The sequence below is a fragment of the Nasonia vitripennis genome, chromosome 5, assembly GCF_009193385.2.
Source record: "Nasonia vitripennis strain AsymCx chromosome 5, Nvit_psr_1.1, whole genome shotgun sequence".
Lineage (NCBI taxonomy): Eukaryota > Metazoa > Arthropoda > Insecta > Hymenoptera > Pteromalidae > Nasonia > Nasonia vitripennis.
In genome coordinates, this window is record NC_045761.1 from 21527257 (window position 1) to 21547080 (window position 19824).

The 19824-nt window shown below is 41.7% G+C and overlaps 3 protein-coding genes across 3 annotated transcripts in view; 1 reads left to right on the top strand and 2 right to left on the bottom strand.

Moving 5' to 3' along the window:
- LOC100124058 (protein phosphatase PP2A 55 kDa regulatory subunit) overlaps positions 1-13333 on the bottom strand; it is a 37518-nt gene extending 24185 nt beyond the window's left edge. Inside the window, exon 1 of the mRNA XM_008209280.4 lies at positions 12444-13333. The gene's annotated coding sequence lies outside the window, so the exon portion shown is untranslated. The remainder of the gene's footprint in view (positions 1-12443) is intronic.
- A 183-nt stretch (positions 13334-13516) lies between these two features.
- On the top strand, positions 13517-17108 carry LOC100124056 (MOB kinase activator-like 3). The gene is made up of 5 exons (XM_001607834.6): positions 13517-14908; positions 15265-15415; positions 15838-16065; positions 16222-16337; positions 16414-17108. The coding sequence occupies exons 1-5, from the start codon at positions 14867-14869 to the stop codon at positions 16582-16584; spliced, it is 708 nt and encodes a 235-aa protein (XP_001607884.1). The 5' UTR covers positions 13517-14866; the 3' UTR covers positions 16585-17108.
- Pmpcb (peptidase (mitochondrial processing) beta) lies at positions 17091-19821 on the bottom strand. The gene is made up of 7 exons (NM_001167980.1): positions 19719-19821; positions 19115-19333; positions 18657-19042; positions 18255-18448; positions 18000-18169; positions 17671-17925; positions 17091-17526 (listed from the first exon to the last, which is right to left on the bottom strand). The coding sequence occupies exons 1-7, from the start codon at positions 19785-19787 to the stop codon at positions 17386-17388; spliced, it is 1434 nt and encodes a 477-aa protein (NP_001161452.1). The 5' UTR covers positions 19788-19821; the 3' UTR covers positions 17091-17385.
- Between the last annotated feature and the right edge of the window lie 3 nt (positions 19822-19824).

Sequence of the window (19824 nt, forward strand, 5' to 3'; positions counted from 1 at the left end):
TTCGCTACTGCTGGAAGTGCTCATTTATAATACCCGTGGGGAGAAATTAGCTGTGGAGACTTGTTAATTCGTCAAGACGCTATACTCTGTGTTTGTTTTGTTGATTCGGGTAGGCTGGTGAATCGATTTTCGATCGAAGCGCCTTTTCGGAGAAAGTTATACGCACGATATTAAGATGTAGGTATACAGAAGTTTAGAGCTCATTGTTTGCGCGGAAGATTTAGGGCCGGGAATTTCAGTGCTTTACGAGGACGGGTAATATACCTGCTCTCCGCTATACTGTTGCACGTGGATGTGATTACAGCGAGTTGGTCGAGGAAGCGTCGCATGCTGAAACTTAATTCTGTCTGCAATGTCAATTGTTTCAAGGCGCTGTTTCAAAGTTAAAGTGGAGGATAAACCGAGATGAGTATCGCAGTTTCAGATGATGAATTGCTTTTCTTTCGAACTGCGTTTTCCTCTCGATCAAGCGATTTTCTATAATTTCTTTAGACTTTGAAACTTCAAGCTCGAGATTTGTCTTGGCATTAAATTATATTTTTTATTGCAGGTATGCATTAATCATGAGGTAAATTACTTTACTGGGGTTTTAAATTCTCGAAAATGTAAGCGCCCGTAATCTTTTTGTAAACCAACTAACTAGTACAAGTAAATCACTTTTGAGATAATGCTCTGCAGACAAGAAACGAGTTTTTAGTGTGTACGTGTCTTTCGCTTTATGTTACAAATTTATTTCTTGAAAAAAATATCATGAGTTTGAGAATTACAGGTACGACGGAAGCGAGTTTACTTACATACAATATTTCATTCATAATGAGAATATGAATGAATATGAATATATTATGTTTTCTATGAAATTTCTCGATTAAATCCACATCGATCTCCGTCAGTTCCAATTAACAGATCAAATTTTCTAAAATCTCGTTTTTCCAAAGTATATCACTAGGGCGCACGAGTGTATAGTCGAAGGCATGCGAAACCGTAGTACATCGTGTTTTTGTAAGACTTCCAGACTCGCATATCGTGGGAACGTTTTCCACGTTTCACGGAAATCTGATAAACTAATGGCGCTACTATAATAAACCAAAGTCAATTTGTATTACCTTTATATGCTCGCGGCTTCGTGGAGTTGCGTCTTAGCCTTAAGGACAATCCTGTTTTCCACGTCTGTAAGTAAGCCGATCTCTTTTAAAGCGTTTTTAAAGACGAGCCACTAGTAAACAATGTATACACACAGTGACTTGGCATTGGCTATCTATCTTTGGATGCACGTCTGTTCGATTACATCCATCATTTATTTGCGTCGCATCTCAACACGTGCTCTCGCTGTTAATGAACAATCGTAAATTCTCGGCTGCAGAAGTTTTTTACGCAATAATATATTTATTAATTCAAGCTTCTCTGCAAATCCAGTAATCCTGTACTGGCTGCGTTCAAAAAACAAACGCCTGCAAAAGAGCAGATCACACGCGTACATATTAAATTCCATCTATATCAATCCCTCGATCCGACGCCTTGAACGCAAAAAGCAAACTCGGAGAGAAAGCGCGCACTTGCGCGAAGCGATAATAGTTGTTACAGCAAACACTTTTTCGCTCTCGCGACGACGACTATAAGCACAACGGAAAAAGGATTTCCAGAGCCGTCGGGCCCCGACGATGTAATTGCGCGTTGAAAAAATATTGTCGGAGAAATGTATTTATAGCCGAGTAAATTTCCGTGCGGCGAGAGCGTCGCGTTGCCTCTACTACTACTGCCTCTGTGCTGTATGTGCCCACTTGCGGCTTGCGCGAGAGCGCAAATCATTAAATTATGAAGCGAACCTTGGCTTTGCGTCGAGAGCTTCTGTTTGAACAGGCGGCTTGGGGAGAACTTTGCCGAGGTGACTCTGGTTCCGGAGAGAGAGCTGCGTATCGGGCTAATGATTTTACGGGCTCCGAGAGATGGGATTTTGCAGAATTTTCCATGTGTGCCGCGCGTTGAAAAGTTGCGTGATTTATTCTGGCTGTATGTAGTTGGTTAGTTCGAGGATTAGCGCAGTTGTTGTGTGCGAAGAATCGACTATGGCGCGCTGACGGATGAGAATTTAATTTGACGCGTTTGCATAATATGAGGCTTGCGCCGAGTTATCCGCTTCATCAATTTTTTTCACTCTACTTGCTAAACGCTGAAGAGCCTTTCGAAATTTCCTTTTTATGTGGGATGAAATTGGATATCCGTCTTTTCATCCTCTTTTTTCAAATTTCTTCATGTCGTCGTAAATTTAGCGACTGCTCTAATTTATTACAATTTCACATCCTTAAATTCCAGCCTTTGATGATGAAAGGTGCCTATTACTCTTCAAAATAAAAGATCATACATTTTTCGTTCAAATTCAACTGGATTTCAATAACACGAGACTTTTTACGTATATAAAGTAACGAAACACCGAGCTTTATTTAAATATAGCGAAATATAAAACCGTAAAAACTCTGTTTCGTTTTATTCGCGTAGCTCCTACATTCACTACGTTAGCATATATAGCCAGGAGTAGAAGGAAAATAAACCGTAGGTTTAAACGCGGCAGATAAAAGTCCCTAAGTGCAATTTCCAGCAGTGCGTAAAGCTATCCTATTTCAAGATAACGTGACTAGGCTGCAAATTGAAGCTGACGGTTTGGGTAAACATTTTTTACGATGTTTCAGCGCCGTTAAGAGAATTTTTTCTTATTTTTAATGAGATGCTTCGACTAGATTGCAAATCTGCATTTCTCATAGACCCGTTGAGATTGATTAAAAGTTTTTTTATCAGAAATAATCTCCAGGAAAGATCTTCTAAAGATTAATTCAGTTTTGATGGTTAAAAATATATATTCAAACGATGTTCGATGAATTCGAACAAAAGTCGAACAAAAGTCCTCAAGTAATTCCACTCGATGATAATATTTGCGCTAGAATCGTCTAGAGAAAGAGTTATACTGCGTGAAAAAACACACGCATATATACAGATATACGTGCGACAAAATTGGCCAGTGGGTCAAGGCGAGCTTTGCATCATCAATTCAAATGTCGCTCGTCGACGCTGTCGATGCCGAAATACAGCCCGAAAAAGATTCATTGGCTTTGCGGGGATCGTCATCAATGTATGGGTTCCACTGTTGCTGTTATACTGCTTTGTCGTTTCGTAATTTGAATTCTGACGGAGGAAATATAGTTCGTTGTTATGAGAATGTTTATTACGGTGTACCGAGTGTTATTGCGTTGGGAAGCTCACTAATTTTGCAATTGTCTCGTAAACCTAAAGACACTGTAACTATGAGTATAGCTCGGTCTAAATTTACGTATAGAACGATGCACCTACAGCTTTGCCCTGATGGTAGAAAATTGACCCTATTTCTGAGCAGAATTTCTGGCCAATGCATGTTAAAATGAGGTTTATCTGAAATTACTGGAAATTATTCTGATAGTTCTTTATTTTAAAAAATTTTGACCAGAAATTCTACCCAGAAATAGGGTTTATCAATTTTCTACCAAGGTGGTTACTATAATAATTTATTACTAACACACAAATCAAAATTTTTTAACTTCACTTCCCATCATTCCAAGAAGCAACAGACCACACTGTATACACCAACACAACACAGCCCATCCGAGCTAGAGAGCCAACTTCCGAACATCCTATCCGCGCACAACCGAGCGTCCAATGCCCTCATTACGTATCATCATCCCAAGCCGATCAGAACATCGCTCGTCGTTTCTCGTTCCTCCGGCAAAAGGAGCAACAACCTCTCTCTTTCCACAGCGGAAATTTAAAACTACTTCGTCGAAGCGGTACAGCTCGTGCGCTAGGAGTGGAGAAAAGGACGAGGCGCGGAGAAATCGGAGGATATATTCTTCGACGAGAGGTGCAGCGAAGCGAAAAAAAACTTTTGTGCAGCGCACCGCTGCAGAGGATATGCGCGTCGCGATACACGAAACAGAAGTAGAAGAAGAAGAAGAACCGCTCCGAGAATAGAAGTCGGCTATTTTAGCTTCCACAAATCAAAGTTCAAAACTTTATTCGAGGGAAGAAAGGAAAACCGTCTGGCCTTTATTTTATTCTTTGGACGATTAATTGGCTTCGAAGAAAAACCTAATAATTTAGAAGATAAACGTCGGAATAAATCAGAGTCGGAGGGCCATATCGCGTATAAATTGAAAAAAATATATTTTCACAACGTGTTTTATCGGAGCAAAAAAAACCGTGCCAAGTCCACACAAGAGTAATTTGCATGAAAATTAGGTAAATTCGCGCGGAGAGAGTATATGGAAAGTAAACGGGACTCGTATACACGAGCCGTTGACTAATACAAAAAGCCAGACGAAAATAAGCGATGTTTTTCGCCACCCTTATGGATTAAAGTTTATTTAAAGTCAGCCGCGCGGTGCGAGTGATCTGAAATAAAGCTGGCATTATTAGAAGATAGTTGGATTTGAAACGTCAATAGGTTTCTACATTAAAATGTTGCGGATATCGAAGGCTCTCTCATGAATATCGGCTATAAATATCGAAAAGATTAATTAATTAAACAGCTATACATATGGTAAAAATTTTCTGTTTATTTTTGGATGCAAGTCACTGGAGGATTTGATGAATCATCATCCCCCTCTATGTACGCTAGAGTGTGCGTAGTTTGTAAATAAGTCATACCTTGGGTTTCTAAATTTATTTATGCTCTGAAAGAAAATTTCAATTTTATGGAAAATATTATATTTCTGCTCGAGGTGAAAAATATGTACCTTTCACAAGAAAAATGCATTGTGCATTTACTAGTGGAAATTCAGTGTATGAAGTTCCTTGAAGATTCATTGTAAAAATCCTATACATTTTCCAATATTTGCCTTTCACTTCGATTCCTAATATTTTATACTATATACTCAGAAGCAACAACAGATGCCTAATCCCAGCCATAATTTTCATTCGATCCATTTGCCTCACCACAACAGTATACCTATACGTTCATCCCATCAAAACGCGAAACGGTCGATTTTCTCCAGGCTGACGCATCGGCACACAGTCGAGGGTCGAAACTTCCAATACATATACGCATTAGCCTCTGATCGCATATAATCCAGAAAGTCACACGCATGAGCCATAAACGCACACACAGGCTTTTTGCGCCTCGGCCAAAATCGCCGCGTTTTGACGCCTGTCAATTTCTGCGATCCTTTGCGCTTGGACTTTGATGTTCTGCACACGTGTGTGGCTGCTACTGCTGCTGCGCTAAATGCAGAGAATCTCTTTTTTACGGGCTTTTGGGGGATTTTTGTTTTGAGGCTTTCGCCGGGTTAATGAGCGCTTTCGAGGCCGTCGGTTTTAATGATGGATGTTGATGGGTTTCGTGGGGCTATTTTTGGAGAGGTGTTTTAAAAATACGATTCTGCGACGGATTGGTGACGGAGGAAGACAAAGGACATTATTTCCGCGTAGCGAGAGATTTTTTTTCTAGAATTTTTCCTTTTAAATATAGCCGGCTAGAAGTTTGAAAACGAGCTAAGCGTGTATTCTCATCGAACGACATCTTCGAATAGTACGTGATTTTAAAAAGTTTGTTTCATTTATAATGTTCCGCTTCAACTACAGCCATCTGAGCATACCTAATTCCAAAGCAACAACTTTCTCAAACTTCAAATCACACGAAAAAACTCAAAGACCGAGACTCACACCAACGATTTCACCAAAAAGTACACACATAGCCATTTATAGCCCTCCGCCGAAAAATCAGCACACATCCGCGCGCGAAAAACTTTCCACCGCGGCGCTAACCTCCTCGCTCTAATTCTTCCTGTTGACACGCGCACGAAATTCTGATTACCAGATAAGTGCGAGCAAACCCACCGCGTATACGTCCGCTGCTACCTCTCTCTCTCTCTCTCTCTCTCTCTCTCTCTCTCTCTCTCTCTCTCTCTCTCTCTCTCTCTCTCTCTCTCTCCCTACACAAATAAAAATAAAACGCTACTCCGACAGAAGAAACAAGAACATCTGTTCAAACGTAGATAGCGCGCGCCGAATTCCGCGGAAAAAAATCGCAGTTAAACAAACGTCTCTCGCGCTGCTCCGTCGTATGTCCCTCAGCACAAACCTGACACACACGCGAAAAGGCCAGCGTCGCGGCTGTTATACCTCTGGGAATTCCCTCGGCTCACTTTTTCGCTATCCCAATTTCCCGCGCCGGAAAGCTCTCTCTGAGCTCGCAGGCGCTGAGCCAAGAAGATTCTCGAGAAAACTTTACGAGGGTGTATGTGCAGCGCTCGCGCGCGAATGGCCGCATAAAGCAGTGCTAGTTGCGCAACCGAGATTTCAATGATGCGTTTTTGCCGGCTGAAGGGGGGGGGGAGTATTATTGTCGCGAGAGGGAGATAAGGCCGCTGCTGATGGTATTGCTCGGAGTTTATAATGCTCGTGGGCGTAAGTTGGCTTCGTTTAGCACCGCCGGAGAAGTTTGTTTAAACTTCGGGGAAGAGATTTGGTATTGATCAGTGTGAATTATCGTGTATATTTCAATTACACGATGGGTGTAACGTCTACATGTATTTTATGATATGATTTACGCGTGGAAATTTGTGCATTCTCCGACGGCGGCTTGACGCGTAAATAAATAAATAAAAATAAACAACGGAGCGACATTTATGACAGCTGAAATACCGTTTGCGTCACACAGCCCGCTTAATTAATTTCGCGGCGTTATCTCCAACACATCGAATCGATTATCAATAAATACTCAACGAGGACGCAATACAATAATATTCCCCGAAACCGTAAGAATTTATATACCTATATATAACTAACGTCGTCGTCGTCGTCACCTTGACACAGAAATCCTCCCTTTCATAATCACGGAAACAAACCCAGATATATCCGAGTGTGTAAAAAAAGACGTGTCCCACAAAAAGCACCGCGCGCCGATCGTTCACCCTATACACGCTCGGCTCCCGCAAGCTCAAGACGTAATGACGTTTCAGAGCCCTTCGCGGATTATTTGTTCATCGACCGATGAATCTCGAATATCAGGTCGCACTCTGGCTCAGCACTCCTTATTCGAGTGAATACCACCAGCAGCTCCGCCCGTCACATTGTTCGAGCTTTTAAAGAAGAGATAGCCTTTCTTGCGAGACAGAGACTCGCTAATATCGACGTGATGGCCAACGACGGCGCAGCATAGTTTCTCTTCCGCGCTTGATATCGAGCGCTGTGTACGTGTGTATACGTGTACGGAGAGAAGAGGAAGCTGTATTTAGCTTGTGACGTGGGAGAGAGAGAGATGAAGATCTGAGGAAAAATCCAGGACGGATTGCGAGTTTCGAGTGTGTCTTGGCGACGACGAGCAGAGCTTGCAAGCGCGGGCGGCTAGAGGGACGATGGCTTTTAGACACGCGAAATGAATCAGGACGCGGTGTGTCGTGGAATATTCTAATTATGAATGATTTTTTTCTTCTTCGTGAGACCTTATACTGATCATATTGATATTGTTTCATTGCTGGTAAAAGCAGATGAGATTTTAGTTACACTAGAGGGAAAAAGATATAACATTTCTGATACTTCATTAAAATATTTCGAGCCCCCGTCTTTTCATCCATTCTCATCGCCATTTCCATCTTTCCGAATTCACCTCGTTCGCTTTTCAAAATGTTCAAAAGCTCTCTCTTGCGAAACTTCGCACAGCAGCGCACCATCGTCGCGCTTAATCATCGAAATTTCGCCGCTCTTCAAGATATAATCCAAAATCAATACCTAGAGATCAAAGCTCAGAGCGCAACTAAACAAATCGAAAAAAGCTCCGCGTCATCAAATAAGAGCTTCTCTATTAATTGCAAGCATTCGCAGGCGACACGTTCGTGACCCAGATGTACACCAGAATCCAAGAAAAAAAGAAGCAGCCGTACACAGGCCCTTTGAATGAAGCAATTTCAAGTGCAAGTGCGCGCGCGAGGCTCGAAATTAAAAGGAAAGCAATCTGCCTTATGGACACCGCCTTTTCCTGCTGCTGCTTCTGATGACTCAAGTTTATCCTCCGTATATGCATGTGTATACGCGGCCAAAGCGCATATGAGTATATATATGTAAACGTTATGTATACAGCAGTCAAAGAACGCATTGTTCGCGTCTAGCGCGGATAATAGACGCGGGAAAAATGGCCTTTTAAGAAGCGGAGATGGAAGAAAGAGAGAGAGTGCGGAGGGAAGTGTTTTTCAGGTGAACGATAACGGGGACGTTTCGAGAGCCCGGAGAATAGGGACACCTCGGGCAGAGGAAGAGAGACGTTGGCTTTTAATAATTAGCCGACGCTGTTGGCTCCCGGAAAAAAAAGGGTTGCGTTATACACGAACATGAAGCTTTTCTTGGCTCGCAGGGATCGATTCGGAGACGTAGAAGCAACAAACGGGTTAGCGATATAACAAAGTTAGATAAAAGTTGAACGATCCGGTTAACGCATGGCGATATATCGGAAAAGAGCGAGCTCGACTAATCAGATTCGAGCAAAAAAGAGAGGCGGAAAGTTTTTCTGGTGCTCGACTATAGCGCGCTGGAGAGTTGTGATGCAGTGCAATTTCGCAAGCTGCGCTTGAAAAATGGCATTAAGCGCTCGGTATCGCAAAAAGCGGTTCCAGCATCAGCTTTTTTGCGCATCGCGCGCGCGGCGCAGCATTGCTTGAAACAGATCCATTATCTGGAAAAATTGCTGCCGTTCAGTTTTTCGGATATTCCGGGAAAAAGCTCGCGAGAGAGCTTTTTAAAGAAGCTCTATTTTCGAACGATTATGTGCACTCGAAGATCCTCAGAGAACGAGTGCTCGGTGTGTATATAGTTATAGAACTATTTATAAATCTGCGCTTCAAAAATATAGAGCTTTTATTTTCAAGTAATCGTCATAACGAGCATGTTTAATTCATAAAACTACACCGCAATTCCTCGCATATCTTGTTGTACAAAAAAAAAAATGCAAACAATGAGCCAATTAATCTCGAGCTCCGCTGATTAATCGTATTGTTATGGCAAAATCTCTAAACTACTGCAATTTCACTCTCGCCTGCGTTTATACCCAACGAACCTACTATACGTTCTAGAGAGAGTGAAATCTCTTTTCTCTGCACATCTCCGAAATGTCTTTCGAAAAAGCCCTCGAAAGCGTGACGCACAATAGGAGGCATCACCCTATGCGGGGAAAAAAAACAATTTCCAACCCACACGTTTTCCTCTCTCTATATATGCACCGCTAACGAACGCGACGAGCTCATAACACACGTCGTCTCTCTCCGGGGGGGGTAGAAGTAGGGGCAGTTCTTTTCTGTCAGCGCGCGGCGACTGTGTCAAGGGAAACTGCTTTTTCGGCTCTGACATTTGCATATTATGCATCGCGAGCGTGAGAGAGATGTACAGTCTTGAGATGCTCGTTGTTGTTTGAGGTGAGGAAAATCTGGGATGTGATGATCGATGCGAATTTTTAGTAAAGCTGACACGTGGTCGGGAGAGTGTTTGCTTTGATTGATTTTGAATATTTTCATCCAGCATGTATTATGCATATATATAGCAATATCGGTATGCATACGGCAAGGGCATATAGAAGCAAAAAACTTTTCCCGGGTAAACTCGCGCGCGGAATGCAAAATCGAGTTGCTCGCGCTCTGTATTAATTCATACGCGATATATGTACGCAGTGAAAAATATAAGTAAAAACAACAACGCGCGTCGGGCTATGCTAGACTGCGCGCGCGAGGAGGTAAAAAAAAACCGGTCCGGAACTACACAACGCGGTACATAAATGTATCACATGACAATGAGTACATTTTTGTATAAACGCATGTGTGTGTATATAATCGTAATCTTAGAATTATACCACGAGCTAAACAGGTGCGCGGAGATTTATTCATATCTATTTTTTTCCACTGGCGAGTACCAATCGATCGATCAATAATTCACGATCGATCGGTCACGGCCATATAGAACTTTTAAATTCCTCGCATCTCACTTGTTATTGTTGTCGTCGATATCAACCTGTTCGCCTTACGCAACGAAAGCGTTGCATATGCCCTGTTTACATTATAACGCATATGTAAGAATGAGATAACCCTGCGCTGGCGGAGTGGCTTTAAAATAGAGCCGATGAATCAGAGATGTTCGCGTGTAAAATTGATGCGAGCATCTGCGCGCGGAGAGATTCTGGGAAACTAGTGCTTGCTAGCAATGAACTAGTTGACGGATTTATCTCTGTTATTAATTATAACCTATGTTATGTATAACACGGGTTTTCGAGCTCAGAGCTGGATGAGTCCTTGTGTATATACCTGGGATTCCTTGGGTTTAAAAATGAATTGTTACGTAGTGGAGAATTCCTGGGACTTTGTACGTTTTGCAGTATGAATTTCAATCGGCGTGTGTGTGTGTGTGTATGTGTGATATGTCATTGTAAATTTTCGGTTTACGAGGAAGATGACTTTTTTTATAGCTAGTATGCAAATCGTCGTGATTTCATTGCGTCGTCGCATGTTATCATACATACGTTTTTGTAGTGTAACTGCGAGAATTTGCCTTGCGACGAATTGTTGTTTGGTCAGACTTGACATTTTGTTGGGATAAACATTGGCAGAGAAGCACAATTTTGATGTTTGAATTATGTCGGGGAAAGCGTGCGATTGATGATTTTTCATTTTGCAACTAATACACGAACAGTGAATTCCAATCCTATTCGCTATCTTTAATTTTTGCATTAATATTCAATTGCTTGGGATCCTCAGTTCTATGATATTGCGTACTTTGCACACAGATGAATAAATATAAGTAAAGTTTTAATTAGTCCTCTCAAATCGTTCGCATATACTATTATGTAAAATTTAATAGAAAGTTTAATACACCTCGCTCATGAAAGGCGTAATAAAGCTTTCTAAATTAAATTTTCAAGCTCAATAACTGCAGAGATGTTTTTGAGTTCCCGACTCCACTACAAAGCAATTAGCAAGTTTTCGGAACAATTCAGCAGCAAAATTTTAACGAAAGATTATTAAAATATTCTGGTAAATAATAAAAAGCCCGTCCCTCAAACTTTCATCAAACTCTCTGCATCGCCGCGTTCGCATTCGAAAAGAAGAACCGCGAAATACAGCCATCCGCGAAACAATTTAAAAACGTTTAAAAGCGTAAGCCCATATGCCTCTCACGTGTCCCCGAGCCCAGATAAATTCCACCAAAATCGCGCGACAGAGACAAATCTCCCCTTTCCCGAAAAAAAAAATTTAATTAAAAACCTCGAAAAAGCGCATCTCCGCCGAAATTCCAGTACACAGCGCCGATCACGTCGTTCCCCGTAATTTATGAACGCGATATGCTGCACCTCTCGCTGCAAGAGAGCGTTTCTCGCTAAAGCTATTTTCGTCCTATATCCAGTCATGCGCTTCTCTCATTTTCAAGAGAACGACATTCCGCGACGATTCATTTGTTACGCGTACGTAGAGAGGAGAGCAAAACCTCAAACGGCACCGCGCGCGTATAAAAGTGCGAGAGAGGGCCGTTATTCGCCGCCGCGAACGATTACTATGCGCGTTTCGGGATTATGGGATGATAATTACGCGAGGATTTAACGTGTCGTTTGAGGTGCCGGTGTTACGCTGATGCCAGTTGTAAATCAGATGGATATTCGCGGCGGTGTTGCACTTCGTTCTGCGTAGGCGAAAGTATGTGTGCGCAATTGTGGGGGTAATATCGTCGTGCGTTTAGCGATATTCATTATGGTGAAATTAAGCGAATAATGAGGATGTTCTATGTTATGAGAATGGCTGAGCGGTAATTAGTCAAACAATATGCTAATTTCGCTGGAGTATGTAATATTGAATATTTAATTTATATTATGTGAAAGGCTTGTCGAAATCCTTACGGAGTGAAGGGAAAGTTTGAAAAAGTCAAACAACGGTTTTGGAACTGAATTTCTGTGGAAGCTCACTCCATTACGCATCGATATTTGGCGCTCAAACATTGCATCATTACGCACACACACACTATAATTGCGGGATAATTACGACGTAGATAATCCTTCGCTATAGAGACTCTCTTGAGGGCAAACATCTCGGTATTTTAAATATTTAGCGACTGATTTGATAATTGCAATACACGAACGAGCATATAGCGTGCGTGTCTCTGAAATAATATTTGTTTTTCATTGCAGTATGTACCTGTAATTTATGAGCATAAGGTTTTAGGTTTAACGGCTCCACAATCCGATGGCATTGAAACTAACAAACTTTTCAAGTAGCTAGATAAACAAGACAATTAAAAAGACTCGTAGACGTCCTGCAGCTCATCGATCCCCACCAAACAAAACACGTATCGATCACTATAGACAGCTAATCGCCCGAGGAAAAGAAATACACGCACATCTCCCTTTTCCCCGAAAAAAAGGAATACAATAATAAACCAAGTGTATATATTATACTCACGAGGCGCAGCAGCAGAAAGCGTGCGAGTGATCGCCGGCGCCTCCGATGTCGTGTGTGTTATATATATGTATACAGCGATGCACACGCGCACAGATCTTATAGACACACATGCACAAACACTGTATGCCTTGTATTAATACTATAGCACAGAGTCCTTACACTTCGTATACATCCGTCTCTCTCTTACTCGAGTTCCTTGCCCCTGCCGCAGTCGTCTTCGGATTCCAGCACTACTGCAGCAGCAGCGATCGAAGGGCCGGCGACGCGACGGCTCCCTTTTTCTCGCCGCCGTCTGCGAAAGGAAGAAGACGACTACTACACTCCTGGCAGTACTTCCGAGCGCGCACTATTATATGCGCATATACATGTACACGGACGCATACACATACGCGCGCACGTGGAAGAAGACACTGTGCCGCCGGCTGCTCTCTTCTTTGTGTATACAGTACTGCGGAAAATCACACTGCAGAACTGCTCTCCGCGACTTACCCTCAGGCGAGTCGTCCCTTTTTCTTATATCGTGTATCTTTTCTAATTGTTATTGTGTCTCGGAGGACAGAGAAACTGAGCGAAGAAAAAGGCACTTGACACTGACGTGCATAATAGGCTGTTTGACACTCGCGTCTTTTTACCGTGTGTGTGTGTTTATATCTGATGCACACCGCAGCAATAGTAGAGGGGCAGCGCCCCTTTGTTCGAAAAGCGCGGGATTTTGAAAAAAAAAGAGACCGAGCAAGATAAACGCGAGATTTTTTCAACGCGCAGCGTTAAGAGAAAAAAACACCGTAGCTCGCGGCAGACGTGTGTGGGAGGAAGAAGACAGAGTGGAATACAATCGGGCGGAGCGCGGCGAACCCGTCGCCTCGGACAGTTGGCCGTCGAGTGCAGCAACAGTTGCTTGCCCTCCGCGGCGGCGGCTGCCGCATGCAGGCGCCACCTACTCGGCTGCGGCGGTTTGGCGGCGCGACATCAACGCCGAGAGATGGTGGAGGTAGTAGAGGGCATACATGCGTGTATATATGAATATGCGATAGGTATGTGTGTGCGTAGGTAACGGGCGAGAAAGAAGGTATTCTGGTGTTGTTTCGCGCGTGCCGGCGTTTTGGGGTGAGTGGACTACTCTGCTGTATGTATACGTATGTATAGTAGGAGGGTTGTAACGTTCACGGGAGTAGCTGGGAATTGAGCTGTTTTGAGGATAAGAGCTTTTGGCGGTTGTGAGTATAGGTGATGCGCGACTTTTGATTGTAATCGAAAGGGTGAGCTTAGAGAGAGGTGGGTTTGATTGTTTAACGGTTTTCTTTTAGAGCGTTGGAAGGTTTTTGCTGAGTTGGATGGAGAGCTCCGTTGTGCTTTTTACACCTGATTTGGTGGAAAGCTTTTCAAGCTCCTGAAGATGAAAGTCTACAGCAGTATTGTTAAAATTATATTATACAATTTTATGCAAAACTGATTGTCTTTGTAATAGAAAAATAAGTAAGTAGATACAAACTGGAATAGGCGAGACTCAAGTCTCACCAGACAAGGTCTGCATCTACTGAAGTATAAAAAATAATTTGCAACTTTGTCTCATTAAAAATAGTTTCTCAAAACAAAAGTATCCCGTTTATCGTCAATATGCTCATTATTCTCAGCGGATCCTTGTCTATACGACTTACGACCGAAGCAATAATAATCAAAAACGTTATACCTAAGTATTTCTGCGCGTCTAGCCACATCCGGTCAATTCCACTCTTGCAGGCAAAACGTCATTCGCGCGATTATCCGCACCAAAATAAAACTGAAACTAAAAAATTCCATATCTTCTCTCCGCATCGCACATACGTGCCTTTTACAATCTTGAAGCGTCTGACACACATAGCGCAATACCATATAACTCATCCTCTATAAATACGAACCTCTCAAAACTCGGCGAAGACAGCCGCATCAGCATAAACAGATCCGAAGCCTCAGAGCGCTCGATTCGTCGCTCTTCTTTCGCAGCCAATATCAATATAGGTATATGTATATATACAACCGTTTTCCGCATCGCTCGATAAAGCAGAGAAACTTCGGAAGTTGATTTCCTCTTTCAGCGCCTGTGCGACCAACTTGGGGATCCGCCGCCGCCGTTGCTGCTACCCCTACTTCTCTCCTCTCTGCAATACACATCATCTTTCTCACAGCGGCGCGCCGGGAATGGATTTTCGATGTGACTGCCGCCTGGAGCGACTGTATACGTGCCTGCCAGTAGTGGGTAGTATCTATAGTCTCACTGCGGCGGCTGCTCGTGCTCGCTACTGATGCTATATAACGTTTTTTTCGGGCCCGACGACGCGTAGTTTTTGTTCTTTTTCCGCGCGACCCTTTTTTCTCTCCCTTCTATTGTTCGCATGAAACTCTAGTGAGGCGATCTTCCGCGCGAGACGGAGAGGAAGAGAACCATGGCACTCAGCGGCTTCGTCGAGTTTTTCCAGAAGGGAAAGGTGAGAGAGATGAGTTTTCATGCCCTTTTTTGACTTTGCCACGCATAACCTCCAAATTTGTTTATCGGCCTTGAACGACGAGAGAGAGAGAGAGAGAGAGAGAGAGAGAGGCGTTGCGTTATATAGGCACAGGTGTATATGTTAATTTTTCGAATTGATTTACGTGCGGTTATTAATATTTGTTTCTGGATGGATCGACTGTTTTGTCGCGTATATACTGCTGAGACTGGTAATGGGGGGACGTATCAGCTGATTTGGCTTTTTCTCACTGTTTTTGCTCCAATCTGGCAAAAAGTTGAATGGAAAGATTAAGCTTTTTGTGGAATGATGAATTTATGAGGCTTTTTCTTTCACAGACTTTCCGTCCTAAGAAGAAATTTACTCATGGAACTATGAGGTATTCCTTGTACAAACAAGCGCAGGCTTCGCTGAATTCTGGAATTAATTTGAGAAATGTTGTCAAACTGCCACCTGGGGAAGATTTGAACGACTGGATTGCTGTTCATGGTATGATTTTTATCATTTTATAATTTTTTGAGATCTTTGTGGCATTCTTGTATTTCAATAACACTCAAATGTTCTTAATATAGTTGCTACAAAGTTTTTATGTGGAAAAAATGCTTCAAATTCATGTTAAACTTTAGCTTTCCTGTTGAGTTTATCTATGGTAATTTTAGAATGTGGGTCAATTTTACCCTTAGTTACAGAGGGTCAATTGTTATGTAACACTGTAGTTGTGACTGTCAGATAATGATCTAGTTGAAATAGCAGTTTTAATTGTTTGAAATTTTAATAAAAATTCTTGTGATCTGTGCATTATACTCTTGTAGTAAAAATGTACTTGAGTTAAAATTATATCCCTACAAGTTATAAGACAAATAATTTTCTTTGTTTGATTGCACTTTATTAATTATCACTCTTGTTTGTAGTTGTGGATTTCTTCAACAGAATTAATCTCATTTATGGCACAATATCTGAATACTGTGACTCAACTTCCTGCCCAACAATGAGCGGTGGTGCTCGCTTTGAATACTTATGGGCTGATGGGGATAAATATAAGAAGCCAACAGCACTGCCTGCACCTCAATATGTCTCCTTATTAATGGATTGGATTGAAACGCAAATAAATAATGAATCCCTCTTCCCAGTATCTACAGGTAAATTATTTTAACTTCAAGTGCTCCAATTTAAGTTTTAAGTCAAATGTAGGATTTTGTAAACACGATATAGTTACTATATTTGCCTATCTATCAAACTTAAAAATATCGTATTTATTCTATGTTTAATGCAAGCATATTTTACTTTTTTTACAGATATACCGTTTCCTAAATCCTTTATACCGTTGTGCCGAAAAATTTTGACCCGATTGTTTCGAGTATTTGTCCACGTCTATATACACCATTTTGATCGGATAGTTGCAATAGGAGCTGTAAGATATTTAATTTATCATTGGATAATTTTCTTACTAAATTAAATTTTGACTCACCAATACTATTATGTTACAGGAACCTCATATCAACACGTGTTACAAACACTTTTATTATTTTGTAACAGAATTTGATCTGATAAATCACAAAGAGTTAGAACCTTTGGCGGAGATGACAGCGAAAGTTTGTAAAGATGCAGTACTCAATGCAAGGCAAACTACAGTACCTGGAAGTGCTAATGGCAGATAGTTAAATGATTAAACAGGTCAAGAAACGTGCATGTTATGCGTTGCAATAGATAGAACTATAATGCGCTTATATATTGAATCTCTTAAAAATGAATTTTGTATATATAGTTAAGCATTTCTAATTTTACAATCTATCACAAATATTCACGGATGTAGAAAACCTTCTTTCTACCTAGTGATTTTAATAGAATTGTCCATGACAACAATTTGATATGCGTTTGATGAATTCTACAATGACAATTTGTAACTTTTGGATATTATACAATTAGGTCTTTTGATCTATACAGTTCTATGCAGGTATATGTAATTAAGGATGACTTATTCTTAAGTTAAACATTCTAGTCAGTATTAAATCAAAACTTGCTTTTAATTTAGTTTATGTAACTTTATTGGGCATTTTTTGTGTGACATATAATTTAAGAAAGTGAGGAACTTAATTGTTTTTAATCAATGCGGTGAAGGTTTGAAATCTCATTTTATGTATTTGAAATTATTTACAACAATAATAACAGTGGAAAAAAGAAATTAGTTTTATTTTTTTTTTATACTGATGTCATTGTACATACACCCTATCATAATTGCAGTACTTTCCAAGATGTTCAACGAATTTTTTATACATTCAATATTTTTGGATCATTCAACATGATCAAGCTACTAGATTGCAGCACGTGACAATGAAATCGCGAATCGGTTGTTATTAATATATAAATTAATTTACTACAATAAATCGTATCAATGTCACTGTCTGAAGTTGAATTCTCTAACAAGTGGTATTTACTCCCACGATCTTGCAGAGATGGATTTAAAGTCTGAGCCAGTACATGGCTCCGCGGATTCGGTTGTAGTCGGTCAAATTTTCGACTGGGCCGACAGCTGCGATGACTGGGCAACGATCGTAAATGTATTTCATTCCGATGTCTTGGATAGTTTTAGCGGTGACACTCTGCAAACGAAAGTATCAAATTTAGTCTTGCTCACTTAATTTCAGTTATAGCATGAGCACATTAAAATTAAGTTTAATAGAGGACGAATAGAATGATTACCATGTGTTTTTTAGAGTAGAACATACAAAATACGAGACCCTTACCTCTATTCTGGCCTCAATCTCGTGGAGAGGGATTCTGCGGTCGTAGCAGAGCATTTGCCTGCCAATGTCCTCGCAGACGGCGGTGGTTCCGTCCAGCTGGAGAAGCATGTTTGTCTTCAGGATGTTCTTTGCCCTGTTGACTTCCTTCTCGGTGATCGAGGTGCTGAGCCTCATCCACTCCTGCTGGACGTTCCAGACCATGTCGTGGCACTGCATTGGCTCGCACACGAAGTAGATACCCCAGAGACCGGTGTCCTAAAATTGAAAATTATCAGTAGTAAAAATCTGAATAGTCATTCTTTTCCAAACAAGAAATTGAGCTCAATTACCTTGTAGCACGTGTTGAAGCTCTGGAAGCTGTGGCACAGTTCACCGGATGCGGCGATTCTGGCCAAAGTCGTGGCGTTGTTGGCACCACCGCCCTGGCTACGATCCCATGCACCCATCAACGTGTTGGCGACCATCAGGGGAATGTTGTCGGCGTCCCTCCATCCAGCGCCTGTTGATACGTGTTTCAATGAATATCTTCATTTTCTGCGTATACTTATTTTTTTGATAATATTCCTCGGTATTATTGAGATTACCTTCGACAGCGATGGCGACGTGGGCAAGAGGCATGGAGTCGTCACGAACGCGGATCTCCGAACCAGTGTAGCGGTAGACCGGGTTGAGGTCAGGAATCTCGTCGTAAATCGGTCCCTTCATCTTGCCGAAGTGCTGATCGGCCAGCTGAACCAGCTGGTTGTGGTCAACACCACCAGCTCCAGCCAGAACGAATCTAGTTATTCGAGAAACAAGCATTTACGATTAGTTTCGTTACAAACGATCGCTTTTCGTTGGAGACAAAAGAAGTTAGAGGAATAAAGGGTAATCTAGTCTTATCAGGAGTAAACTGACATATATTATCATCTATTTCGAGAAAAAATAAAATACATAATCTAAAGTTGAGTTATCTTTTTTAACTTATATACAATGAAAAATCATACCTGGGTGGACCATAGTTGTTCCTAACATAGCTGACAAGGTCTTTTCTGGAGATTGACTTGATGTTCTCAGTTGGTCCAAGAATTGTCCTTCCCAGAGGAGTTCCTTGGTAGGCAACAGAGTGCAAGTGGTCAAACACTACCTCCTGCAAGTTAGTCTCAACCTCCTGCATTTCTCTCAAAATGACTCCTCGTTCCCGCTCGATCTCGCTCTCTCCCAGTTTTGAATTCTGAATGATATCGCTGAGGATTTCCACTGCCTTTGGTACATCTTGACTCAAACACTTGGCATAGAAGACTGTCTGCTCCCGACTTGTGTAGGCATTCAGGTGAGCACCCATGTTCTCAATTTCCAGCTCGAGATCGGTTTGCGACCTCTTGGCTGTTCCCTATACAAAAATATTATACTAATCAATCGATATCTCAAAAATTTAATTTTAACATACATTGACAATTCATACCTTGAAAGCCATGTGCTCCATGAAGTGGGCAACACCATTGTTCTCGTCGGTTTCATATCGACTTCCAGCATCGATCCAGAGACCAACGGTGGCAGTTGCAGCTCCGCTGTCCTCGCTGGCTACTCTCATGCCATTGTCCAGTGTTGAGGTTTTAGTTGGCGGCTGGTTGATGAGTGCCTGCTGAAGGGATGCGGCAGTAGACCTCCATTGCTTTGAGATCTAAAATACATAATCAGCATGTTAATACACAATGACAACTAAAGCAAAGGTGAAAAAACTGTATAGCAAGAATCGATTTTTTTTCTGCACCTTTCAGGTTAGAAACTATTACGCTCGTCAAACTGCTTTGTCCGAACATTACGTACTAGAAATGCGGTAGATCATCGATAGGAAAATATTCTCCGGTACGAAAGAAAGTTTAATTGCCGAATAATACGCATAAATCAATAGTATTGCGCTGCATTACGTAAGGAATGTGCCGTCAAAGAGAGATTATTGTTTGCGTTGTGGGAGTCGATCGGAGCCACGATTCTCGGCGAAACTCCACGAGTTTATACTTGAAATCAAGAGAAGACATTGGAGCACACGATGCAAACAAACTTACCTTGAAATATCCATTCTTGTCCGCATATTTCAGCAGAGCTGAATTGATTCTTAGCAGACGAGTCGCCATTTTTTAGCCCGAGAAGTCAGCCGCCAACACACGCGCA

Coding starts and splice junctions, on each gene's coding strand:
- LOC100124056 (XM_001607834.6), top strand. CDS start 14,867: ATGGCACTCAGCGGCTTCGTCGAGTTTTTCCAGAAGGGAAAG. Junction 16,066..16,221: donor CCTCTTCCCAGTATCTACAG/GTAAATTATTTT, acceptor CTTTTTTTACAG/ATATACCGTTTCCTAAATCC. Junction 16,338..16,413: donor GGATAGTTGCAATAGGAGCT/GTAAGATATTTA, acceptor ATTATGTTACAG/GAACCTCATATCAACACGTG.
- Pmpcb (NM_001167980.1), bottom strand. CDS start 19,787: ATGGCGACTCGTCTGCTAAGAATCAATTCAGCTCTGCTGAAATATGCG. Junction 18,170..18,254: donor CGTCGCCATCGCTGTCGAAG/GTAATCTCAATA, acceptor ACGTATCAACAG/GCGCTGGATGGAGGGACGCC. Junction 17,926..17,999: donor GCTTCAACACGTGCTACAAG/GTAATTGAGCTC, acceptor TTTCAATTTTAG/GACACCGGTCTCTGGGGTAT.